Genomic DNA, 22,675 nt, shown 5'->3' with positions numbered 1-22,675 from the left:
TTGATCAAAATATATATCCTTGAAATTTAGGATAACTGCATATCTTTAAATTAAAAAAAAAATGAAGTGACATTCGTATGCAATGCATAATCTAGATAAATATCATATTAGAAAAAATTATGTGTTCTAAAATATTTGTCATTTTAATTTATCAATATAATTTTATTTTTTATTTTTTAATTATATTTTTTAATTAATAAGTTTAATTTACTTTTTTATTACTTTCCATTAAAGCTAATTCAAAATTATTATTTTCTCTTTTTAATTTATTATATTTTTTTAATTTATTTAAAAGTGTCAACTAGGATATTTTTGGTAGGGAGTATTTTGTATGAAATTATAAAAGTAATGTATTTTAATTGGACCCTTTTCTTTGTTATACAATTGGACCAATATTGCAAGTAGTAACCTTACGAACTTTCAAGTATGAAGAAGTAACAGAAAGAAGAAGCGAAAGAGTAACACTAGTTTCGAAATTCAATGGCTTCAGCAACGACCTTGTTAGAAACACTAGGCAACTTAGAGAGAGATTCATTCTTATCTCTTCTCTCCAACCTCATCGGTGAATCCATACACGTGCAAAACAATCCACCGGAACTCATTCCTCAAGAGGATAGAGTAGTAAAGCATGTCTTAAACTCACTCCTACCGTTCAGCACCACCACCGGCGGTGGTCCCTTAATCCTCAACCATGTCACCTATTTTCCTGGCAGAGGTAACCTCATCGTCGAGTATCCTGGAACCGTTCCCGGCAAGATCCTCTCCTTCGTTGGCTGCCACATGGATGTTGTCACAGCAGATCCCAAAGATTGGGTAATTATCTATCTATCCATGCATGCATCCATTACTATTATTATGACACATGCATTTATATTATTAAGTGTGTTGAATTTGGTGTTGATGTGAAGGATTTTGATCCGTTTTCTTTGAGCATCGATGGTGATAAGCTTAGGGGTCGTGGAACTACGGATTGTTTGGGACATGTGGCACTTGTTACTGAACTCATGAGGAAGCTTGGTGAAACAAAGCCAGATTTGAAATCAACTGTTGTTGCTGTTTTTATAGCGAATGAGGAGAGTGGTGTTGTAACGGGAGTTGGTATTGATGCACTTGTTCAACATGGTCTTCTCAATAAGCTAAAAGAAGGTCCCATGTAAGCCATTATTTACTTAAAAAGCTTTATAATTCGGTCTGATGTCTCGTTACAGTGACTTCCACATTGTTGAATAAATTTTAATGTTATAGTTAGTGGATTCCTATTAATAAGTTAGTAGAGAGATTAAGAGTCTGTTGTAGTTGGAAGGTCAAGAGATAGTGACCTATTAATAGTATTTACTAATAATTATGTTTTCTAGAATAGCTGAAGTTTTTGAGTTCATATAAAGACCAAGGATGTACTCTAATCATAAGATACAGAAGTTAGATTTGCTTCCTTCTGTCAAATTGGCATCAGAGCTAATGGCAAATATGTTGAATCAAATGTCGTTGTCACGGCTAACGAAGTTAAATTATGAAAACTGGAGTATCCAAATGAAAGCTCTTCTCGGATCTCTAGACGCGTGGGAGGTGACCAAAGATCGGTTTGAAGAACCAACATATATTGTGGGATATACGACAGCTCAAAACAAGGCGTTGAAAGAGACGCGATCGAAGGATAAAACGGCACTATACATGCTGTTTAGGGCTGTTGATGAATCAGGCTTCGAAAAGATTGTCGGTTCGACTACGTCGAAAGAAGCGTGGGACACGCTAGAGAAAGTGTTCAAAGGAGAATATCGAGTAAAGCAAGTTCGACTCCAAACTCTTCGTGGCGAATTGGAGAGGATGTAGATGAAGGAGTCAGAAAATGTATCTGACTACATCACGCGTGTACAAAAGGTGGTGAACCAACTCACCAGAAATGGCGAAACAGTAATTGATGCACGAGTTGTTGAAAAGATTTTGAGATCTTTAACAGATAAATTTGAGAATATTGTGTGCGCAATAGAAGAGTCGAAGGACCTTTCGATGCTCTCAGTCGAAGAGGTCGCTGGTTCCCTCGAAGCACACGAACAACGTAAGATGAAAAAGAAGGAAGAAGGAGTAGAGGACGCAAATCAAACCAAGGAGCAAATCAAAGACGAAAAGGTACTCTTTTCTCAAAATTTTCGAGGAAGAGGACGTGGTCGTGGAGGACGTGACAGTGGTCGAAGTGGTAGAGGCAGCAACTTCGAGAGAGGACAGTTGAGCCAGCAAAATTGGCGTGGCAGAGGACGTGGTCAAAGAGGTGGTAGGTCGAACCATTCCAACTTTGAATGCTACAAGTGTGGCAAGTATGGTCATTATGCGAAGGATTGCAACTCATTCAAATGCTATAACTGTGATAAAGTGGGACATCTTGCAAAAGATTGTCGAATCGAAAAGAAGGTAGAAGAAACAACCAATCTAACTTTGGAAGCTGAAGCAAATGAAGGTTTTCTCTTGATGGCTCAAAATGAGATCAGCACAAATAACAATGTTTGGTATCTTGACTCAGGAGCAAGTAACCATATGTGTGGTCACAAACACTTGTTTAAAGAAATGAGAAAGATTGAAGATGGCAATGTGTCTTTCGGAGGTGCATCGAAAGTGAAGGTCGGAGGAAAGGGAACGATCTGTTACTTGCAGAAGGATGGGTTGATTGGATCAATTCAAGATGTTTATTATGTACCAAATCTTAAGACCAACATCTTAAGTTTGGGACAACTTACAGAAAAAGGTTACTCGATACTTATGAAAGAACGGATACTACATTTGAAGGACAAGTTGGGACATCTGATTGCTCGTGTCAAAATGGAGAGAAATCGAATGTACAAACTGAATCTGATAAACGTTCGAGAAAAATGTTTACAAGTAAATGTCGAAGACAAAGCATCATTATGGCATCTACGCTTTGGTCATCTACACCATGCTGGTTTAAAAAGGTTGGCGAAAAAGAACATGGTGCATGGACTACCAGATATGGATTATGAAGGAAAGTTCTGTGAAGAATGTGTGCTTAACAAACAAACAAGAACTTCATTTCAAAAGAAGGCAGAATATCAAGCTAAGCATATCCTTGAATTGATTCACACCGACATATGTGGGCCAATCACGCCAGAATCTTTCAGTAGCAAAAGATACTTTATTTCCTTTATCGACGATTACTCACGGAAGACATGGGTTTATTTCTTGAAAGAAAAGTCTGAAGCATTCGAGGTGTTTAAAAGGTTCAAAGTAATGGTGGAGAAGGCAACCGACAGACACATTAAAGCAGTTCGATCTGATAGAGGTGGTGAGTATACTTCGACAGTCTTTATGAAGTATTGTGAAGAGCAGAGCATAATGAGATTTCTAACTGCAGCATACTCACCTCAACAAAATGGGGTGGCTGAAAGGAAGAATTGAACAGTCCTTGACATGGTTCGTTCAATGCTTAAAAGCAAGAACATGCCAAAGGAATTTTGGGCAGAACCTGTACAATGTGCCATTTATGTTCAGAATCGATGTCCACATTCGAAGTTAGAAGATCAAACACCACAAGAAGCATGGAGCGGACATAAGCCAACAGTTTCTCATCTCAAAGTATTTGGTAGTGTGGCTTATGCACACATACCAGATCAACGAAGAACGAAGCTTGAAGACAAAAGTCAGAAATACATACTCATTGGGTATGATGAGAAAACAAAAGGGTGCAAGCTATTCGATCCCATAAGAAAGAAGGTGATAGTGAGTAGAGACGTTCGAATAAACGAAGCAAGTAAGTGGGACTGGAACAGTTCGACAGAAGTTATCGTCGAAGTTGAAGAATCATCTGTCACTGTACCACCAAACATTTTAACAAAACTTGAAGACTCTGACAATGAAGATGAACCTCCACAACCCAGAATGCGAAGTTTGTAAGATCTGTAAGATTCGACAAGTGAAGTGCACCTTGTATGTCTCTTGGCAGATGCTGAAAACATCAGTTTTGAAGAAGCAGTACGAGACAAGAAGTGGAAAAGTGCCATGGACGAAGAGATCAGGGCGATTAACCACAACAACACTTGGGAGCTAGTTGAATTGCCAAAAGGTAGTCAACCCATTGGTGTAAAGTGGGTATTCAAGAAAAAGATGAACGCTCAAGGAGAAATAGAATGATACAAAGCGAGACTTGTTGCGAAGGGATACAAATAGAAAGCAGGAGTTGATTATGACGAAGTATTTGCACCTGTTGCAAGAATGGAGACAATTCGATTACTCATATCTCAAGTTGCTCAATTCAAATGGCCAATATTTCAAATGGATGTCAAAACAGCTTTTCTGAATGGTGTACTCGAAGAAGAAGTCTATGTTGAACAACCACTCGGGTACATGAAAGCTGGAGAAGAGAAGAAGGTACTGAAATTGAAGAAAGCGCTATATGGGCTGAAGCAAGCACCGCGGGCATGGAACACACGTATCGACACATATTTCAAGGAGAACGGGTTCGAGCAATGTCCGTACGAACATGCCCTCTATGTGAAGAAAAATGGAAGGAATGTATTACTTGTTGCTCTCTATGTCAATGATCTTATTTTTCTGGGCAGTAATGATCAGATGATAGAAGAATTCAAAAGCACAATGACACGTGAATTCGAGATGACAGACTTAGGCCTGATGAGATTCTTTCTTGGTCTGGAGGTTCGACAAGAAGAAACAGGAATCTTCATCTCACAAGAAAAATATGCAAAAGAAATCTTGAAAAGATATAAGATGGAAAGTTGTAATCCGGCTTCGACTCCAATGGAACCAGGAACAAAGTTGTCGAAATTTGATGGAGGAGAACGTGTCGAAGCAGGCAAATATCGAAGTTTGGTAGGAAGTCTTCGCTATCTCACATGTACAAGACCAGATATCTCATTAAGTGTAGGCATTGTAAGTCGATTCATGAAGGAGCCAGTTTACACACATTGGAAAGCATTGAAGCGAATTCTGAGGTACATCCAAGGAACAGTGTCACTTGGGATGTTCTACTCGAATTCAGACAAATAGAAGTTGGTTGGTTACTCTGACAGTGATTGGTGCGGAGACATAGACGATCGAAAAAGCACTTCTGGATATGTGTTCTTCATGGGAAACACTGCATTCACTTGGCTTTCTAAAAAGAAACCAATAGTAACACTTTCGACATGTGAAGCAGAATATGTAGCAGCATCCTGGTGCGTTTGTCATGCAATATGGCTCAGAAGATTGATGAGTAAAATGGAGCTAAAACAGAAAGGTGCAACAATAATACAAGTTGACAACAGGTCAGCAATTGAGTTAGCAAAGAATCCAGTAAACCATGAAAGGAGCAAACACATTGACGTTCGCTTCCACTTCATTCGAGAACACGTGAAGGAAGGAAATGTCGAATTGAAGCATGTAGCAAGTAAGGATCAAGCAACAGACATTTTCACAAAACCACTATCAAAAGAAATCTTCGACAGAGGCAAGAAATTGATAGGCATGATGAATAGAAGAAACATTTAAGTTTACAGAGGAGTTTTGTTGAATAAACTTTAATGTTATAGTTAGTGGGTTTCTATTAATAAGTTAGTGGAGAGATTAAGAGTCTGCTGTAGTTGGAAGGTCAAGAGATAGTGGCCTATTAATAGTATTTACTAATAATCATGTTTTCTAGAATAGCTGAAGTTTCTGAGTCTATATAAAGACCAAGGATGTACTCTAATCATAAGATACAGAAGTTACAATTCGGTCTGATGTCTCGTTACAGTGACTTCCACATCAGCAATATTGCGTCTGCAGTTATATTATGTTTTAATTTGTGCAGTATTTTTTTTCAGGTTTTGGATAGATGTAGCTGATAAACAACCGTGTATTGGAACTGCCGGTATGATAGCTTGGAAGCTTCATGTCACCGGGAAACCTTTTCACAGCGGATTAACCGATAAGGTCTTCGAATTTTATTATGAATTTTCATATCATGGTGTACACCATTCACTATGATGTAAAGTGTAGAATATGGTAATGTTATGATCAATAATATATAAATATGAATTGTGTTATACATTTGGTTGCTTGTAGGCTATAAATCCACTAGAGCTAGCCATGGATGCAATAAAGGAAATTCAGCTGCAATTTTACAGGGACTTCCCACCCCATCCTCGTGAACAAGTTTATGGGTTTCCAATCCCTTCCACCATGAAACCAACCCAATGGAGTTGTAAGTTTTCAAATCTAACAGTCTATGCAAGGCATGGCAACGGGGCGGGTCGGTGACGGTTTTTACCTCCCTAAACCCAAACCCGAATCCCCAAACATTTCATGTTCCCCGCCCCAAACTCAAACGGGGATGGAGAATTAAAACTCAAACACGTCCCAAACGGGTTCGGGTTGGGTTCGGGTATCCCCACCCGCCACCATCCATTTAATGAAATCAATTTTTTTAATAGAAATATTTAATTTTTTTTAAAATCAAATTACATTACAAATAATAAAATAAAACAATCTAAAATAATTTCATACATATATTTTGAATATTTTAAATAATTAATGCAAATCAAAATATTAAAATATTGGCCACTTATTTAATATTCGAAATCATCAAAAATAAATAATAATGTATATGATGAAATAAACGGGACAGGCTCAGGGGCGGGTTCGAGGTGGGTACTAGTGTCCCCATTACCCGATCCGTCCCCATATTTTATAATTGAGGAAAATCCGAACCCAAACCCAAACCCAGTCAAAGCGGGTTTTCCCCGTCAACTTCGGGGCGGGTTCGGGTGGGTACCCGTGGGTACGGGTTATGTTGTCATGCCTATATGCAACTATTTTAATACATGAAAATTAAAACCGTTCAATTTCATAATTGTATTCTTAGATCCTGGAGGTGGAATCAATCAAATTCCAGGGGAATGTACTATTTCAGGAGATTTCAGGTTTATTATTCTTTTCCTTATTACAATTACTCAATCCAATTTGCTATCAATGGTGTCACATTACAAATATATTGTCTTGTGTTTTTGTTTGTTTCAGGTTAACTCCATTCTATGAGTAAGTCGCGTCTTATATTATTTAATTTACATGTGATTTATCAATTATCATATATAATGCTCTAATAACTTATTCAGTATGAAAGATGCAATGAAGAAGCTTCAAGAATACGTGGACGATATTAACGATAATATACAAAAGCTAGAATCTCGGGGTCCAGTTTCAAAATATGTCCTACTCGACGAAAAATTAAGGGGGAGGTAGGTTTTTATCTCTTGATTAGGAATTTTTTTCTTTTTATCATCATCAATTTTGTGTAACTAACTAGCTATTGTTCCCTTCTCATCTTTTACAGACTTACTCTAACTTTTGATGAGGTTTTACCTGGAGTTGCATGTGATCTTAATTCGAGAGGCTTCCATGTTTTATGCAAAGCAACTGAGGAAGTAGTTGGACATGTAAAGCCTTTTTCGGTTACCGGAAGTTTGCCTCTCATTCGGGAACTTCAGGTAAAGATATACTTTCATTGTTGTGCATGAAAGCTTTTGTATTGCAGATTACTTTCTTAACCTCTCTCTTTTCTCTGTCACAGGATGAAGGTTTTGATGTTCAGTCTTGTGGCTATGGTATAACCTGTCTAAGAACAAATTTATGTCTGTGTATATGAAATTTGGAAGTTTATAAAAGTACTTAATCATTACATTTCATGTTATGTACAGGTTTGATGGAAACTTACCATGCCAAGAATGAGTATTGTCTTTTTACAGATATGTCCCAAGGATACCAGGTGTTAGGGAGCATCATCGCGCAATTGGAAAATTGAGAATTATTGAGGAACTATGTTCGTAGAAGTGTCTAGTGGGCTATGGAGATATCTTATTGAAATTAATATGAATAGTGGTTAAATCGTGCAAATTAGTAGTTTGTGGTTGTTGAATTTTCTTGAAAACGCTTACGAGATGGACAAACTAACTTATCAACAATGAATGTGTTAAAAAGTACGGAGATGTTACCACCACTCCCTTTTTATTTTGAAAATATTCAAATTTAATATTGGATGAAGTCGGTTTCAAATTTTGATTTGGTTAAAACTTCAAAAGGAGTCTCCTCAACACAATTATATCTTTTTAGAGCATTATGGACTAGCATGTGATCAACCATATTATTGGTCATATGGATAAAATCACTTTTGCTTGCCTGAACTTAGTTAGCTGCTTTTGATCCTCTTCCCTGACTTCTCTCATTGAGTTTTAAGGTTTTTCTCCTTTGTACCAAAAAACTAAACCAAGTTCAAATAGTTAGATTCGAATCAAACAACAAGGAAACAACGCTTTACAGTAAGATCAACATCCAATTCCAAAGCAATTGTTTATGCCATTATAGAATCTAACGAAATATCTATTGCCCGTGAACAAATTTGAGAAATAATTAAATGAGTGTAAATCTGAAACTAATTATCTAGAATTAACACAATACATGTTAGAAGTTTTGGAGAAATCTAGCATTCAACATTCGACTATGTCGAAGTAGCTAGTCCAGGTATATGAGTTAGCATTGTAATTTTGTATTTGTATTTTGTATGTTTTTAATTGGGTATGAGTTTTAGTTGCCTATATAAAGGCATTGTATGATGTAAATCAATAACAACTTCACTCAAAAACTATTTCTCTTTTACAATTTAGTTTATAGTTTCTCTCTTTTCTCTCTTCTTCTTCTTCTTCTCTCATCTTTCTTGAAAATCCTTTTGTTCCAACAAATTGATATCAAGGAGTCTAAGTTGTGATTCAGAGAGAATCTATAATGGTAAACGAAAACACAACATCAACGCAATTTCCAACGAATCTACCAGTTTTCAAAGGTGAAAACTACGAACGGTGGGTTGCACCGATGAAAGTCATCTTCAGATTTCAAGATGTAGCTGAAATCGTGAATGATAGAGTACCGACATTGGAAGCAAATGCATATGATGTTCAGCAAGTTGCGCACAAGGAATGAAGAAACAAATATGGAAAAGGTATGTTCTTGATTCACTAGTGTGTGGATTCTAGCGTGTTTGATAAGATTATTGAAAAAGAAACGATAAAAGGAGTGTGGGACAAGTTAAATAACTTGTCCGACGGAGATAGACAACTGAAAAAGGTGAATTTGCAGACATTGAGAAAACAATTCGAGATGACTCAGATGAAGGAAGATGGATCAATTTCATAATACCTTTCACGTGTGGTATTGTTAACAAACCAGATGAATGTGTGTGGTGAAGAAATCAATGATTTGTAGAAGATTGAAAAAGTGTTGAGATCTCTGACTGCTTTGATTACATTGTAATGTCAATTGAAGAGTCCAAGAACCTAACTGAGATGAAGTTAGAAGAACTCCAAGCTTCATTAGAGGCTCATGAGATGAGGCTGAAGTAGAGGAACTCGGAAAGGGAAATGTGGTTGAACTAGCACTACAAGCAAGATTCATCAAGAAATCTAGGAAAGAGAAGGCGGAGCAGGGAAAGAATCTTGCTAATGATGAGAAGTCAAAGAAGAATTCAAAGAATCACTCTGATTCGATCAAGAAAGGCATGGGCACAAGTATTATAGGAATAAAGTTGACATGAAGGAGCTTCAGTGTTACAAATGTCAAGGATTTGGCCATTATGCTCGAGACTATCAAAAAAAGAAGGGAGCAAGAGCGAAATATGGTGATGAAATGCAGTATGCACATGCTGAAGATAGTGATTCTGAAGATATGCTACTCATGGCTAACACTCAGTCAAACACTAAGCAAACCAACATGTGGTACCTAGATTCAATATGCAGTAATTCATGACTGGTAATAAAAGCTTGTTCTACCAAGCTAGATGAATCCATTGAGAAAGTGATAAAGTTTGCAGATGGCAGACACATCAAATCAGGTGGAAAAGAAGATATCTTTGTTGTCAGAAAGAATGGTCCAAAATCCAGCATCATTGATGTGTTGTATCTTGTATGTACCTTCGATGACAAGTAACTTGATAGGCATATGTTAATTATGTTAGACGATAGGTTTCGGTCTAGAGGGGGTGAATAGATCACAAGTTAAGAATTTAACAAAAAATTGTTTTAAAAAATTTATGGTGAGGGGAAGTAACTCGGATCGAATCGTTTAACCGAATCATTATCAAAAAGCTTGGATATGTATAATTGTAATCAATGTATGATAATGAACATAAATTAGATCAAAAAACTATCAACCATAATCAATTGAATGCAATACTAGAAGTATGGACTATTCCCAATGATAAATCACACAAAAATACAATTGAGACAAATTATCCAACACCTTGTGTGCAATAGATTTTGTTTGGAAATTTGTATGGTTTTGTTGATCTTCAAATCTAATCACAATCTAAAGGACATCAAATTTTTTGTAGAAACGTATTGATCGCACAATCGATGATTTCAACAATTTACAATTGAAAAATAAAATAAGTAGAGAGAGAGAGAGAGAGATAAAGTACACAAGGATTTGTTTAGGCAGTTCCCCAATCGACCTCTCTATGGGTACGTCTGACCCCAATTTGAACTTGAATTGAGATAAATAAATTAACCTTACTTTGCAAAAGTATGTATACAAGAAAAAATGTAGCAATCCAACCCTACAAACCCTAAGTTTGATATTGATTCTGACACTTTCTCTTCTCTTGATCAAAGCTTGATCAAGTAACCCAACAATGCCAATTTAATCCACCGTCCCACGCTGCTCCTTTGTAAGAACGTCCCGTTCTTTAAAGCCTCACTCGATCGGTCCAAATTGCGAATTGTTGTAACCCAATATGATTCATCGTCCCACGTTACTCCTTTGCAAGAACCTTCCATTCTTCAAATCCTTCACTCGATCGGATCCAAATTGTGTAATCTTGTCCAAAACCTTCAAATCCAAAATTGATCCTGAAGGAAAACCCCGCATTGGTTTTCTTATTTGAAATCCTCAAAGATCTCAACCCAATTTACAATTCAACAACCTAAATTGGACGTTATCAACCCTAATTCTAGATGGCACCCAAAAAAAGAATGATTATGTGTAGTTTGTTTATGTGTATGCATAGAATGAGGTTGAAGATAATGAGAACTTTTTATCCCGGTTTCATGTAGGTTTACTCTAGAACCTTACTATAAATGATGCATGTATAAAGTATTTATATGCAAGAATGTTTTGAGGCAAAAGGAGTACAAAATATTTGAAAAAGTTATGAATTTTTGGAAAAATATGTTGCATGTGTCGACCTGTGTAAATTATGTGTCGACCTGTTCGATGCATGTGTCGACTTATATAGGTCATGTGTTGACCTGTTTAGGTCATGAGTCGACACATGCAGTCGGAACATCAAGAAAAGGTTACATGCTTTAAAAATTGGGTACATAAGTTGACCTGAAAATAGGATATGTTGACACATGGAAAAATATTTCTTCTATGTGTCGATCTAAAGCATGTATGTTTCGACACATAGATTGTTTTACTCATAAAAACTTGTTTTTGATGCATGAAAAGTTTTTCCAACTTATTTCAAAATGTTTTTATGCTTCCTAATGCTAAGATGCACATTGAGACTCAGAGGATACCGTCCAATATACATAAACGCTAAAGTATCCTAGTTTTGACATCATACAAAATACATCTAACAGAAAGTTGCACTCACATACTCCTCATTTTTTATGATGGAAAAACTTGAGACGATGTATTTCGTGTCTTCATGAAGGCTCCCCTAGAATGTATGCATCATAACTTCATCTTGCAGACGTTTCTCCCTCTTTGGCAACATCAAAAGGAGGCAAAGCAATTGAAGCTAGTGGAAATATACCTGAACGTGTCGCACGCTCGAGCATACAACAGAGTCGCCATCGAACTTTATTTATTCCCAGGGGAAAGGGAAACACATAGATAAAACCTGGGGGAAAGAGAAAATGATGCAATGAAGTCGGTTATGCAAGGGGGGGTATTAGCACCCCTAACACCCGTTGTACTCAATGGGAATCGTTTCGATTGTTCTAGCTCGAATGGATGTTATATCTAAAGATTACTCGCAGAAGAATAAGGGAAAAAGAAAATAATATATAGAGTGCTCGGAGAGGATTAGGGTCATCATGCCTATATATCCTTATAGTGCAATAAGGAATTCAGAGCTCCGTAGTTCATAAAACTAATGGTGGGATGCAAAAGAAGAGTGATAACAAATATGGTTTGAACCAAAGATAATGTAATTTGACTCCAAAAAGGGATGAAATTTGAACCCAATAGGAAAATTGGCATGAACGAACAAGTGATGGGCCTAAGGGATGGTATCATTTTATATGGTTGGGCTGAAAACAAAGGGATTTAAGTGTTTGGAAATAAGGCAAACATTGAATGTGTGAAAAACACAAGAAAGAGGGGGGGGGGGGTGAATTGGGTTTTACAAGCAAAAGATTCTTCCAAAACAAAAACACCACTAACAAGTTAATACCAAAGAGATAAAAACACGAGTATTTTTATCCTGATTCGCTTGAACTCAAAGTTAATCCAGTCCACACGCCAAGGTGATTTTACCTTATACACAAGGACTTAATCCCATATAATCAACAAATTACAACAAACACAAAGAATAACCTTCTTTGTCTTCTCAAGGATCCAACTAAACCTTAGTCTCCTCAAGGATTCACAAAGAACAACTTTCTTTGTCTTCTCAAGGATAACCTCCTTAAGGACTCAAACAAATAGTTTGAAGAATATTTAGTGTATTACAAGATGCTTCTACACAAGAAGATTTTACACAAATGAATAACAAATACTTAAAGAAAACTGTATACAAAAAATGATAGCTTTTCACAAAGAAAAAAATAGCTTGTCAAAATACTTGTGCAACTAGCGTTTTCTTCAAGTCTTTAATGCATGCTTATATAGCATAAGCATGTGACCATTGGAGGGGAAAATAGGGAAAGCTCCTTTGAGCGGCTGTCCACTGTTGGATGGGAAAGAAATGATATTGTATACTGTTCTTTTGTCCACAAATTCAGTGACACGTGTGATGTATAGTATTGTCCTTACCCATGAAATCAGGTAGTGGAAAGGTTGTTTATTTTGTACCATGTACTATTTGATCAAGTTCCCATTTTCATCTTATCTTCAAATTTATTAGCTTTTGATGAAAGTTGATTGAAGCATGAAATGAATAAATAGAGAGTTATATTCAAAAACTTCAGAACCTTGGGTCAGAACCTTGACAGCGTCAATAGTCTAGCTTGAGGTCTTCAGAATCCTCAGTCAGAACCTTGATAACTTCAATCGTCTGACTTGAGATCTTCAGAATCTTCATCTTTATAATACAACTTTAGAAGCTTTCCATTATTCAGAAGTTTGGTTATCAAAGCCTCGTCCAGAAGCACGAACTGAGAGAACATTGCAGCAGCAACATATAGTCTCCTCAGAAGCTTCTGATGAGTGAAATAGCTCAGAAGCAGAAATAACATGGCAGCATCAATATTGACGTCTTTCAGAAATTCTAATAACTCGCGCAGAGGCAGATTTAGAACACATGGTTCAGAAACTGATGATGTTGCACATCATATATTCATAATCAGAAATGGTTGTTAAAGCTACACAATAACAAACTGTTAGGGTACCAAAATTGTTCTCACACAAATACAATATTGTTATCATCAAAACTCAATGTATAGATGCAGAACCAAATTTTGCTCTAACAATCTCCCCCTTTTTGATGATGATAAAACATGTATTTTAATGAACAATTTTGTACAGGATAATCACAAAAGAATACATATTTCAGAAGCACAAAGCTCCCCCTGACATGTATAATCCTATAAAGATAAAATCAGAATGAAAGAACACTTTCCTGATTAACCTTTTTGAAGTACCAGAGTGAATATTCAGTAAGAATCTGGTTTATATGAATTATCACCCTGACATTTTTTTCTGCTCTTTGATCCTCTTGTGATTTCTTTCTCCCAAAAATATTTATAATTTATTCCTGTTTCTAAAAATAATTGTATCTATAATAGACTTTATCTCATTTATAAATATATTTGTAAATTTTTCCAATTTATAAAAATAATTGTATCAATATGTAGGCTTTTTCCGGTTTATAAGCGCCTTGAATCCGTGTGTCCATTTATAAAAAATATTTTTAATTTATTCCTGTTTATAAAACTAATTGTACCAATAGTTGAATTTTATCGTTTATAAAAATATTTGTAACTTATTATTGTTTACAAAAATAATTGTAACATATTCTTATTTATAAAAATAATTGTATCAACATGTAGATTTTTTTTCCGTATGTAACATCTTGAACCCATGTGTCCATTTATAAAAATATTTGTAACTTATTCCCGATTATAAAAACAATTGTATCAATAGAAGGTAATAATCATATCAATTATAATTTATAAAGTTGTCCATTAATTGAGGCCAAACTTTTTAAAATAGATGAGAATATTTTTAATTTAAATGTGTTCTATTTTATTGCAATGCATATAAAAACTTTTCAATTCGATTGCTCTAGGTACATAAAGTTTTACCAATCATCATTTTTTTTCATGATTATCATTTAATAAAACTTTAATTTTTTATTATATTATAATGATAGAAATGAAATTTTATTTTTAATTAAAATAAAGTCATACCATTTTTTAAATTATTCATATTTTTTGTATTTTTACCTTAGTATGTTTTTTTACAATATAGTATTTGAATTTTTCAATTATTTATGTTTAATTTATTATAAATAAAAAATTAATTCTAAATTATAAAATCAAAATAGCATTCTTTAATAATAAAAGTTATTTCAATTTATTATTAAAAATAATACAAAATTATTAAAATTTATTACAAATCTAAAATTACAGGAAAAATAAAATACAGTAAGAGTACATTTATTACAACTAATTAAATTTAAAGATTGAAATAGAAATTAGAAAAGAAGAAGAAAATTGATAAGAAAGATCAATGTATAATTTCCAAAATTTATTAATTTAATTAAAAATATTTTTAATTTATATAATTGAATTAATCAACACATAGTTAACTGAATTGAATCGATCAATGTATAATTAAAACTTTATATTGTTTAATTAGTCTCAAAATTTGATTTTAGTTATATTAAAATAAAAATAAAAGTAAATTGACACGCTTATCAATAATTGGTCATCTTAATTAATTTAATATTTTATAGATTTAATGGCATGATTAGTTATAATGATCAAATTTTTAATAAATTTTAAAAATTAGCCACAAAAGAATGTAATATAATGAATCTTTTACAAAAAACATTCTAAGATAATGAATCTTTAAAATTATAACAAAAAAAAATACATTAATAACACATTTATTACAATTAATTAAATTCAAGAATTAAAATAGAAATTTGAAAAGAAGAAGAAAATTGATTAAGGAAGATCAATTAATAATTTCTAGGATAATGTTAACTTGTGCCCCCTAGAGACACAAGTTAAGAACCAAATAAAAAAATGTTATCTTGGAAATTGTGTATTGACTTTAATAAAAATATAAAATTAATTTTTTAATTGTTTTTTCCAATACAAATTTTCTATACGTGACTTTCTTAATTTGTGTCCCTATGACACAAGTTAACACTACCCTAATTTCTAAAATATTGTTAATTTAATTAAAAATATTGTTAATTTTTATAATTGAATTAATCAACTCATAATTAACTGAATTGAATCGATCAATGTATAATTAACACTTTATATTGTTTAATTGGTCTCAAAAATTGATTTTAATTATCTTAAAAGAAAAATAAAAGTGAATTGATACGTTTAGTGATAATTGGTCATTTAATTGATTTTATATTTTATAGATTTAATGGCATGATTACTTGTAATAATCAAGTTTTTAATAAATTTTAAAAATTAGACAAAAGAGTGTTAACTTGGAATGCAACATTCTAATATAATGAATCTATGAAAAAAGACATTCTAAGATAAAATCTTATAAATACTTACTTTGACAACTTAATTTGAACACTTATTTTTAATTTCTAAACTATTAAACTAATTTAAAAATATTTAATTTTAGTTTAGTTTTTTTATAACTAAAGAATTCTTCAATTTTTATTTACCAATTATATATATTTTGAAGATTAAAAATATATTTAATTCTATAATTAATTATTTTACATTCATATCAATTATAAAGTTGTCCATTAATATAGGCTAAATTTTTAAAAATAAATGGTAATATATTTAATTTAAATGTGTTTTATTTTATTGCAATGCATATAAAACCTTTCTAATCTGATTGTTCTAGGTATATAACCTTTTACTAATCATCATTTATTTTTCATGATTACCATTTAATAAAATTATATATTTTTATTATATTATAATGATAGAAATAAAATATTATTTTTCATCGAAATAAAGACATACCATTTTTTAAAATATTCATATTTTTTTTGCCTTAGTATGTTTTTTTTACAATATAGTATTTAAAATTTTCAATTATTTGTTTTTAATTTATTATAAAATATTTTTTAATTGTAAATTTTAAAATGGTTTTTTAATTCTAAATTCTAAAATAAAAATAGCATTCTTTAATATTAAAAATTATTCCAATTTATTATAAAAATAATACAAAATTATTGCAATTTATTACGAATCTAAAATTACAGAAAAATAAAATACATTAATACTATATTTATTACAACTAATTAAATTTAAAGATTAAAATAAAAATTGGAAAAGAAGAAGAAAATTGATTAAGGAAGATCAATGTATAATTTCCGAAACATTGTTAATTCAATTAAAAGTATTGTTAATTTAAATAATTGAATTAATCAATATATAATTAACTGAATTGAATCGGTCAATATATAATTAATACTTTATATTGTTTAATTAGTCTCAAATTTTGATTTTAATTATTTTAAAATAAAAATAAAAGTAAATTGATACACTTAATAATAATTGGTCATTTTAATTGATTTAATATTTTATAGATTTAATGGCATGATTAATTATAATGATCATCTTTAATAAATTTTAAAAATTAACCACAAAAAGAATGTTAAGTTGGAATCCGACATTCTAATAAAATAAATCTTTAAAAAAAAATATAAGATAATGAATCTTTACAACAAAAAAAAATACACTAGTACTTTAATTCAAGCCATAGCAACTTAATAATATAATGAATCTTTAAAAAAAGAAATTATAAGATAATGAATCTTTACGAACAAAAAAATATATTAGTACTTTAATTCAACCATAGCAACTTAATAGAAATTTCACCATTAACATTCACACTATCTAGCAAAACACTGCATACATATAATTGGTGACAAATGGTTCAGTTTAAAATATGGAAATCAAAGTTGTTGTTCCTCAAGGCATATAAAACCCCGCATTTCTGTTGCAGTTTATCAATTGGTGAAATTGAAATATTGTTGTCATCCAGAAAAGCAATGTTTATGGTAGTATTCAATGACGTGAGATGATTAATCAAAAGACGGAATACAGAAGGGTCATACCTGCTCCAATGATTTATTTCGGTGCTTCAACTTTGCAATTTGATGTTTGAGCTACTATTTGAACTTCACTTGATTAAACAAATGTCAACTAAAAATTAGTCTAATATTTTAACAACTCCATGATTAAACAGCCAAAATAATTTTTAAAACCAAATTATATGATTCAAACCAAATTCACCTATAAATATAAAAAAACAATTCATTCAATTAGCTAAAATGAATCAAAGATTACAAACACAAATCGATTCATTACAATATAAATCTCTTAATCATTACACAAAATTAAGCAAAATCAAAATAAGCTAACAAAATCATAATCATGGTATACAACAACAAATAAACACTATAGACTAAATCAAAGAGACGTGAATAGAAGAATTTTACCTTAGCAAAAATAAAATCGAAGATTACTCGATTGGAATCCTCAAACGCGATAAATGAATTGACGTAGGTCAGTGTCCATTGATGAATTGGTGTTTTGGTTGTAGTTGTTGGTCAATATTGGTTATGTTAGCCATAATTATTTTTGGATCAGCTCCAACAGCTATAGATCTAAAGCTTCACAATCACATATTTAAAATTAAACTATTAATTGTCTTCTCTTATTACTCATCAATAAGGACAACAGGTCCATCTACCAAGAACATGACTCCGCCTTCATCAAACAATAAAATCATTAATAAAAAAGAGATGAATATATATATATATATATATATATATATATATATATATATATATATATATATATATATATATATATATATATATATATATATATATATATATATATATATATATATATATATATATATATATATATATATATATATATATATATATATATATATAAATAAAAGTATAGTTTCTTATATGCAAGATATGCATGCACACCTTGCATATAAGCATAGTTTCTTTTTTCATCAATTAGAGATGGATATCTATAACAATCAGCCTTAAAATTATATGAGTAAATGAAAAGAAATAAAAGTATAATCATAACCGTGATGCCAAGTATTCATCCAAGTTCATACAATTATGAACTTAACAAACAAACTTATCTCCTTCATCTCGAACACCCTCTCTTGATCCACACTCGGTTTCAAATTTATATTTAAAGAAAACTTATAATTTTAAAGAGAGAAAAATTAAACTAGCGTTTTAATTTTCGTCGACGGTTACATCGGTTGTGTCTGACACGGTGAATAGTGGAAGTTTGGTATGAAGCGTTGCAATGTGACGAGGGTGAGATGTAGTGGCTTGATGGCGATCAGTGGTGGTGGGTTGTAGATTGGAGTTGAAGATAGATGATGGAGCGAGCAACATGTTTCGTTGAGGACGAAAGGTATGAGATGGCGTTTGAACGATGAACAATTATTCCAGGGCAGTGGATCTCCAAGAAAAATTGATTTTCTTTTCGTTTGAACTTCTTCTTCCTCTACTATTTCCAGCCTGTTCTATTGTGGCTGTTGTTGTTTTTTCTCTCTTGTGTTATGAAGTAGAGATGGTGTGTTTAAATAAAATGAATTTTGAATTTTGAATTTTGACGTCTTTAAATAAAATGAGTTGGGTACCATAAATACAATAATTTCTCTCAACCACATTGAGTGACTCAATTGACAATTTCATACTTATTAATAAAAGAGAGAATAAATGAAAAAAAGATAATTATAGTTTTATTAGAAATGATGAAAGTAATATTAATTAGAAGGTAAAATTAGAAAATATGCATTGAAAATTAAAATAAGTGATTCATTTTGAAAAACTATTTTATTTCAAATTAATCACTCATTGTGCTATGGAGGAAATACATTGTAAAAAGTTTTTGACTTTTGAGTTTTTCAGATTGTGTAATTTGTGATGGCTCAATAAATATTAGAATATGTTATTGTTGTGTAATTTGTGATGGCTCAATAAATATTAGAATATGTTATTGTTGTGTAATTTGTGGTGGTTCAATAAATGTCCGGATATATAATTGTAATGTATTTTAAATTTGAATTGAATAATCAGAATTGTCATATTATTTAATGAAAAATGTATTATCAATATATATAATGACTGCAATGAGATAATGATAGAAAATTACCAAATATGAAATTAGCCCTCTAAATTAATTTAATTGGGTTAAAAATGCAATCATGGAGGTATTCAACTTTTATATCAATATGTATAATTTTTTAATTCATGTTTAATGGTAAAAAACCTCTAGTTCAAAACAATGTTAACAAAGTCAAAATATCCATTTACTTCTAACAAAATATATTTGGTAGTTGTAAAAATAATGTATTTTAATTGCACATTTTTCTTTGTTAAACAATTGGACCAACATTGTAAGTAGTAACCTTACGAACTTTCAAGTCTGAATAAGTAATAGAACGGAGAAGCGAAAGAGTAACACTAGTTTCGATATTCGATGGCTACAGCAACGAACTTGTTAGAAACACTAGGCAACTTAGAGAGAGATTCATTCTTATCTCTTCTCTCCAACCTCATTGGTGAATCCATACACGTGCAAAACAATCCACCGGAACTCATTCCTCAAGAGGATAGAGTAGTAAAGCATGTCTTAAACTCACTCCTACCGTTCAGCACCACCACCGGCGGCGGCCCCTTAATCCTCAACCATGTCACCTATTTTCCTGGAAGAGGTAACCTCATCGTCGAGTACCCCGGAACCGTTCCCGGCAAGATCCTCTCCTTTGTTGGTTGCCACATGGATGTTGTCACAGCAGATCCCAAAGATTGGGTAATTATCTATCTATCCATGCATGCATCCATTACTATTATTATGACACGTACATTTATATTATTAAGTGTGTTGAATTTGGTGTTGATGTGAAGGATTTTGATCCGTTTACTTTGAGCATTGATGGTGATAAACTTAGGGGTCGTGGAACTACAGATTGTTTGGGACACGTGGCACTTGTTACTGAACTCATGAGGAAGCTTGGTGAAACAAAGCCAGATTTGAAATCAACTGTTGTTGCTGTCTTTATAGCGAACGAGGAGAGTGGTGTTGTAACGGGAGTTGGTATTGATGCACTTGTTCAACATGGTCTTCTCAATAAGCTAAAAGAAGGTCCCATGTAAGTCATTATTTACTTAAAAATCTTTCTAATGCGCAATATTGTGTTTTAATTTGTGCAGTATTTTTGTTCAGGTTTTGGATTGATTCATCTGATAAACAACCGTGTATTGGAAATGCTGGTATGGTAGCTTGGAAACTTCATGTCATTGGGAAAACTTTTCACAGCGGAATAACTGATAAGGTCTTCTTACATTATTGTCTAGAATTTTGATGTTATTGTGTCTTCACTATGATGTAAATAGTAGAATGTGGGAATGTTATGATTAAGCATATAAATATGAATTGTGTTATATATTTGGTTGCTTGTAGGCTATAAATCCACTAGAGCTAGCCATGGATGCGATAAAGGAAATTCAGCTGCGATTTTACCGGGACTTCCCACCACATCCTCAGGAACAAGTTTATGGGTTTCCAATCCCTTCCACCATGAAACCGACCCAATGGAGTTGTAAGTTTTCAAATCTGACCGTCTAAGCAACTATTTTAATTCATGAAAATTAAAACGGTTCAATTTCATAATTGTATTCCTAGATCCTGGAGGTGGAATCAATCAAATTCCAGGGGAATGTACTATTTCAGGAGATTTCAGGTTTATTATTCTCTTATTGCAATTACTGAATCCAATTTGTTATGAATGGTGTCATATTACCAATATATTTTCTCTGTATTTTTGCTTGTTTCAGGTTAACTCCATTCTACGAGTAAGTCACATCTTATATTGTTTAATTTATATGTGATTGATCACATCTTATATTGTTTAGTGTGAAAGATGCGATGCCCTAATAACTTGTTCAGTGTGAAAGATGCGATGAAGAAGCTTCAAGAATACGTGGATGATATTAATGACAATATCCAGAAGCTAGAGTCTCGGGGTCCGGTTTCAAAATATGTCCTACCTGACGAAAACTTAAAGGGGAGGTAGGTTTATATCTTTTGATTGAGATTTTTTTCTTTTTATAATTATCAATTTTGTGTAACTAACTTGCTATTTTCCCTCGCTCCTCTTTTACAGACTTACTTTAACTTTTGATGAGGTTTTACCTGGACTTGCATGTGATCTTAATTCCAGAGGCTTCCACGTTTTATGCAAAGCAACTGAGGAAGTAGTTGGGCATGTAAAGCCTTTCTCGATTACTGGGAGTTTGCCTCTCATTCGGGAACTTCAGGTGAAGATATATTTGCATTGTTGTACATGAAAGCTTTTGTATTACATATTAGTTTTTTAACCTCTCGTTTCTCTATTGTCACAGGATGAAGGTTTTGATGTTCAGTCTTGTGGCTATGGTATAACCTATTTAAGAACAAATTTATGTGTGTGTGTGTGAAATATATGAAATGTTGAAGATTATAAAAGTACTTAATTATTACATTTCATGTTATGTGTACAGGTTTGATGGAAACTTACCATGCCAAGAATGAGTATTGTCTTTTTACAGATATGTCTCAAGGATACGAAGTGTTGGGGAGAATCATCACTCAGTTAGAGGATTGAGAACTATGATAGTAGAAGCATCTGGTGGGCTATGAAGATGTCTTGTTGATTTTAAATCGTGCAAATTAGTAGTTTTTTGTTGTTGAATTTTCTTGAATGTTTATGAGATGGACGTACTAATTTATCAGCAATGAATATCAGTTAAAAAGTAGGGAGATGTTACCTCCACTCGCTTTTTATTTTGAAAATAATCAAATTTATTATTCAATGAAACCCGTTTCATATTTTGATTAGGTTAAAACTTCAAGAGGAGTCTCCTCAATCCGAACATAATTATCTATATTGTCACAGGATGAAGGTTTTGATGTTCAATTTTGTGGCTATGGTATAACCTATTTAAGAACAAATTTATGTGTGTGTGTGTGTGAAATATATGAAATGTTGAAGATTATAAAAGTACTTAATTATTAGATTTCATGTTATGTGTACAGGTTTGATGGAAACCTACCATGCCAAGAATGAGTATTGTCTTTTTACAGATATGTCTCAAGGATACCAGGTGTTGGGGAGAATCATCACCCAGTTAGAGGATTGAGAACTATGATAGTAGAAGCATCTGGTGGGCTATGAAGATGTCTTGTTGAGATTAATATGAATAGTGGTTAAATCGTGCAAATTAGTAGTT

General features: G+C 32.6%; 1 protein-coding gene across 3 annotated transcripts; it reads left to right on the top strand.

The window, feature by feature from the left end:
- The first annotated feature begins 419 nt into the window (after positions 1 to 419).
- On the top strand, positions 420 to 22,283 carry LOC127120526 (acetylornithine deacetylase). Of its 3 annotated transcripts, none has more exons than XM_051050981.1 (11): positions 420 to 813; positions 909 to 1,153; positions 3,311 to 3,325; positions 5,805 to 5,913; positions 6,046 to 6,184; positions 6,845 to 6,902; positions 7,000 to 7,017; positions 7,095 to 7,217; positions 7,313 to 7,466; positions 7,550 to 7,583; positions 7,677 to 7,895. In XM_051050981.1, the coding sequence occupies exons 1-11, from the start codon at positions 481 to 483 to the stop codon at positions 7,778 to 7,780; spliced, it is 1,332 nt and encodes a 443-aa protein (XP_050906938.1). In that variant the 5' UTR covers positions 420 to 480; the 3' UTR covers positions 7,781 to 7,895. The 3 variants fall into 3 exon arrangements, with proteins under 3 accessions (XP_050906938.1, XP_050906937.1, XP_050906935.1); XM_051050980.1 differs by lacking the exons at positions 909 to 1,153; positions 3,311 to 3,325; positions 5,805 to 5,913; ... (5 more) ...; positions 7,550 to 7,583; positions 7,677 to 7,895 and adding exons at positions 20,124 to 20,216; positions 20,312 to 20,556; positions 20,631 to 20,739; ... (5 more) ...; positions 21,809 to 21,842; positions 21,947 to 22,283 and having other exon boundaries at positions 463 to 720; XM_051050978.1 differs by lacking the exons at positions 420 to 813; positions 909 to 1,153; positions 3,311 to 3,325; ... (6 more) ...; positions 7,550 to 7,583; positions 7,677 to 7,895 and adding exons at positions 19,784 to 20,216; positions 20,312 to 20,556; positions 20,631 to 20,739; ... (5 more) ...; positions 21,809 to 21,842; positions 21,947 to 22,283.
- Positions 22,284 to 22,675: the final 392 nt, after the last annotated feature.

Source organism: Lathyrus oleraceus, chromosome 2 (genome assembly GCF_024323335.1).
Source record: "Lathyrus oleraceus cultivar Zhongwan6 chromosome 2, CAAS_Psat_ZW6_1.0, whole genome shotgun sequence".
Taxonomy (NCBI): domain Eukaryota; kingdom Viridiplantae; phylum Streptophyta; class Magnoliopsida; order Fabales; family Fabaceae; genus Lathyrus; species Lathyrus oleraceus.
Note: the sequence above shows the minus strand (reverse complement) of the source record. Positions and strands in the feature narration are given on the sequence as shown.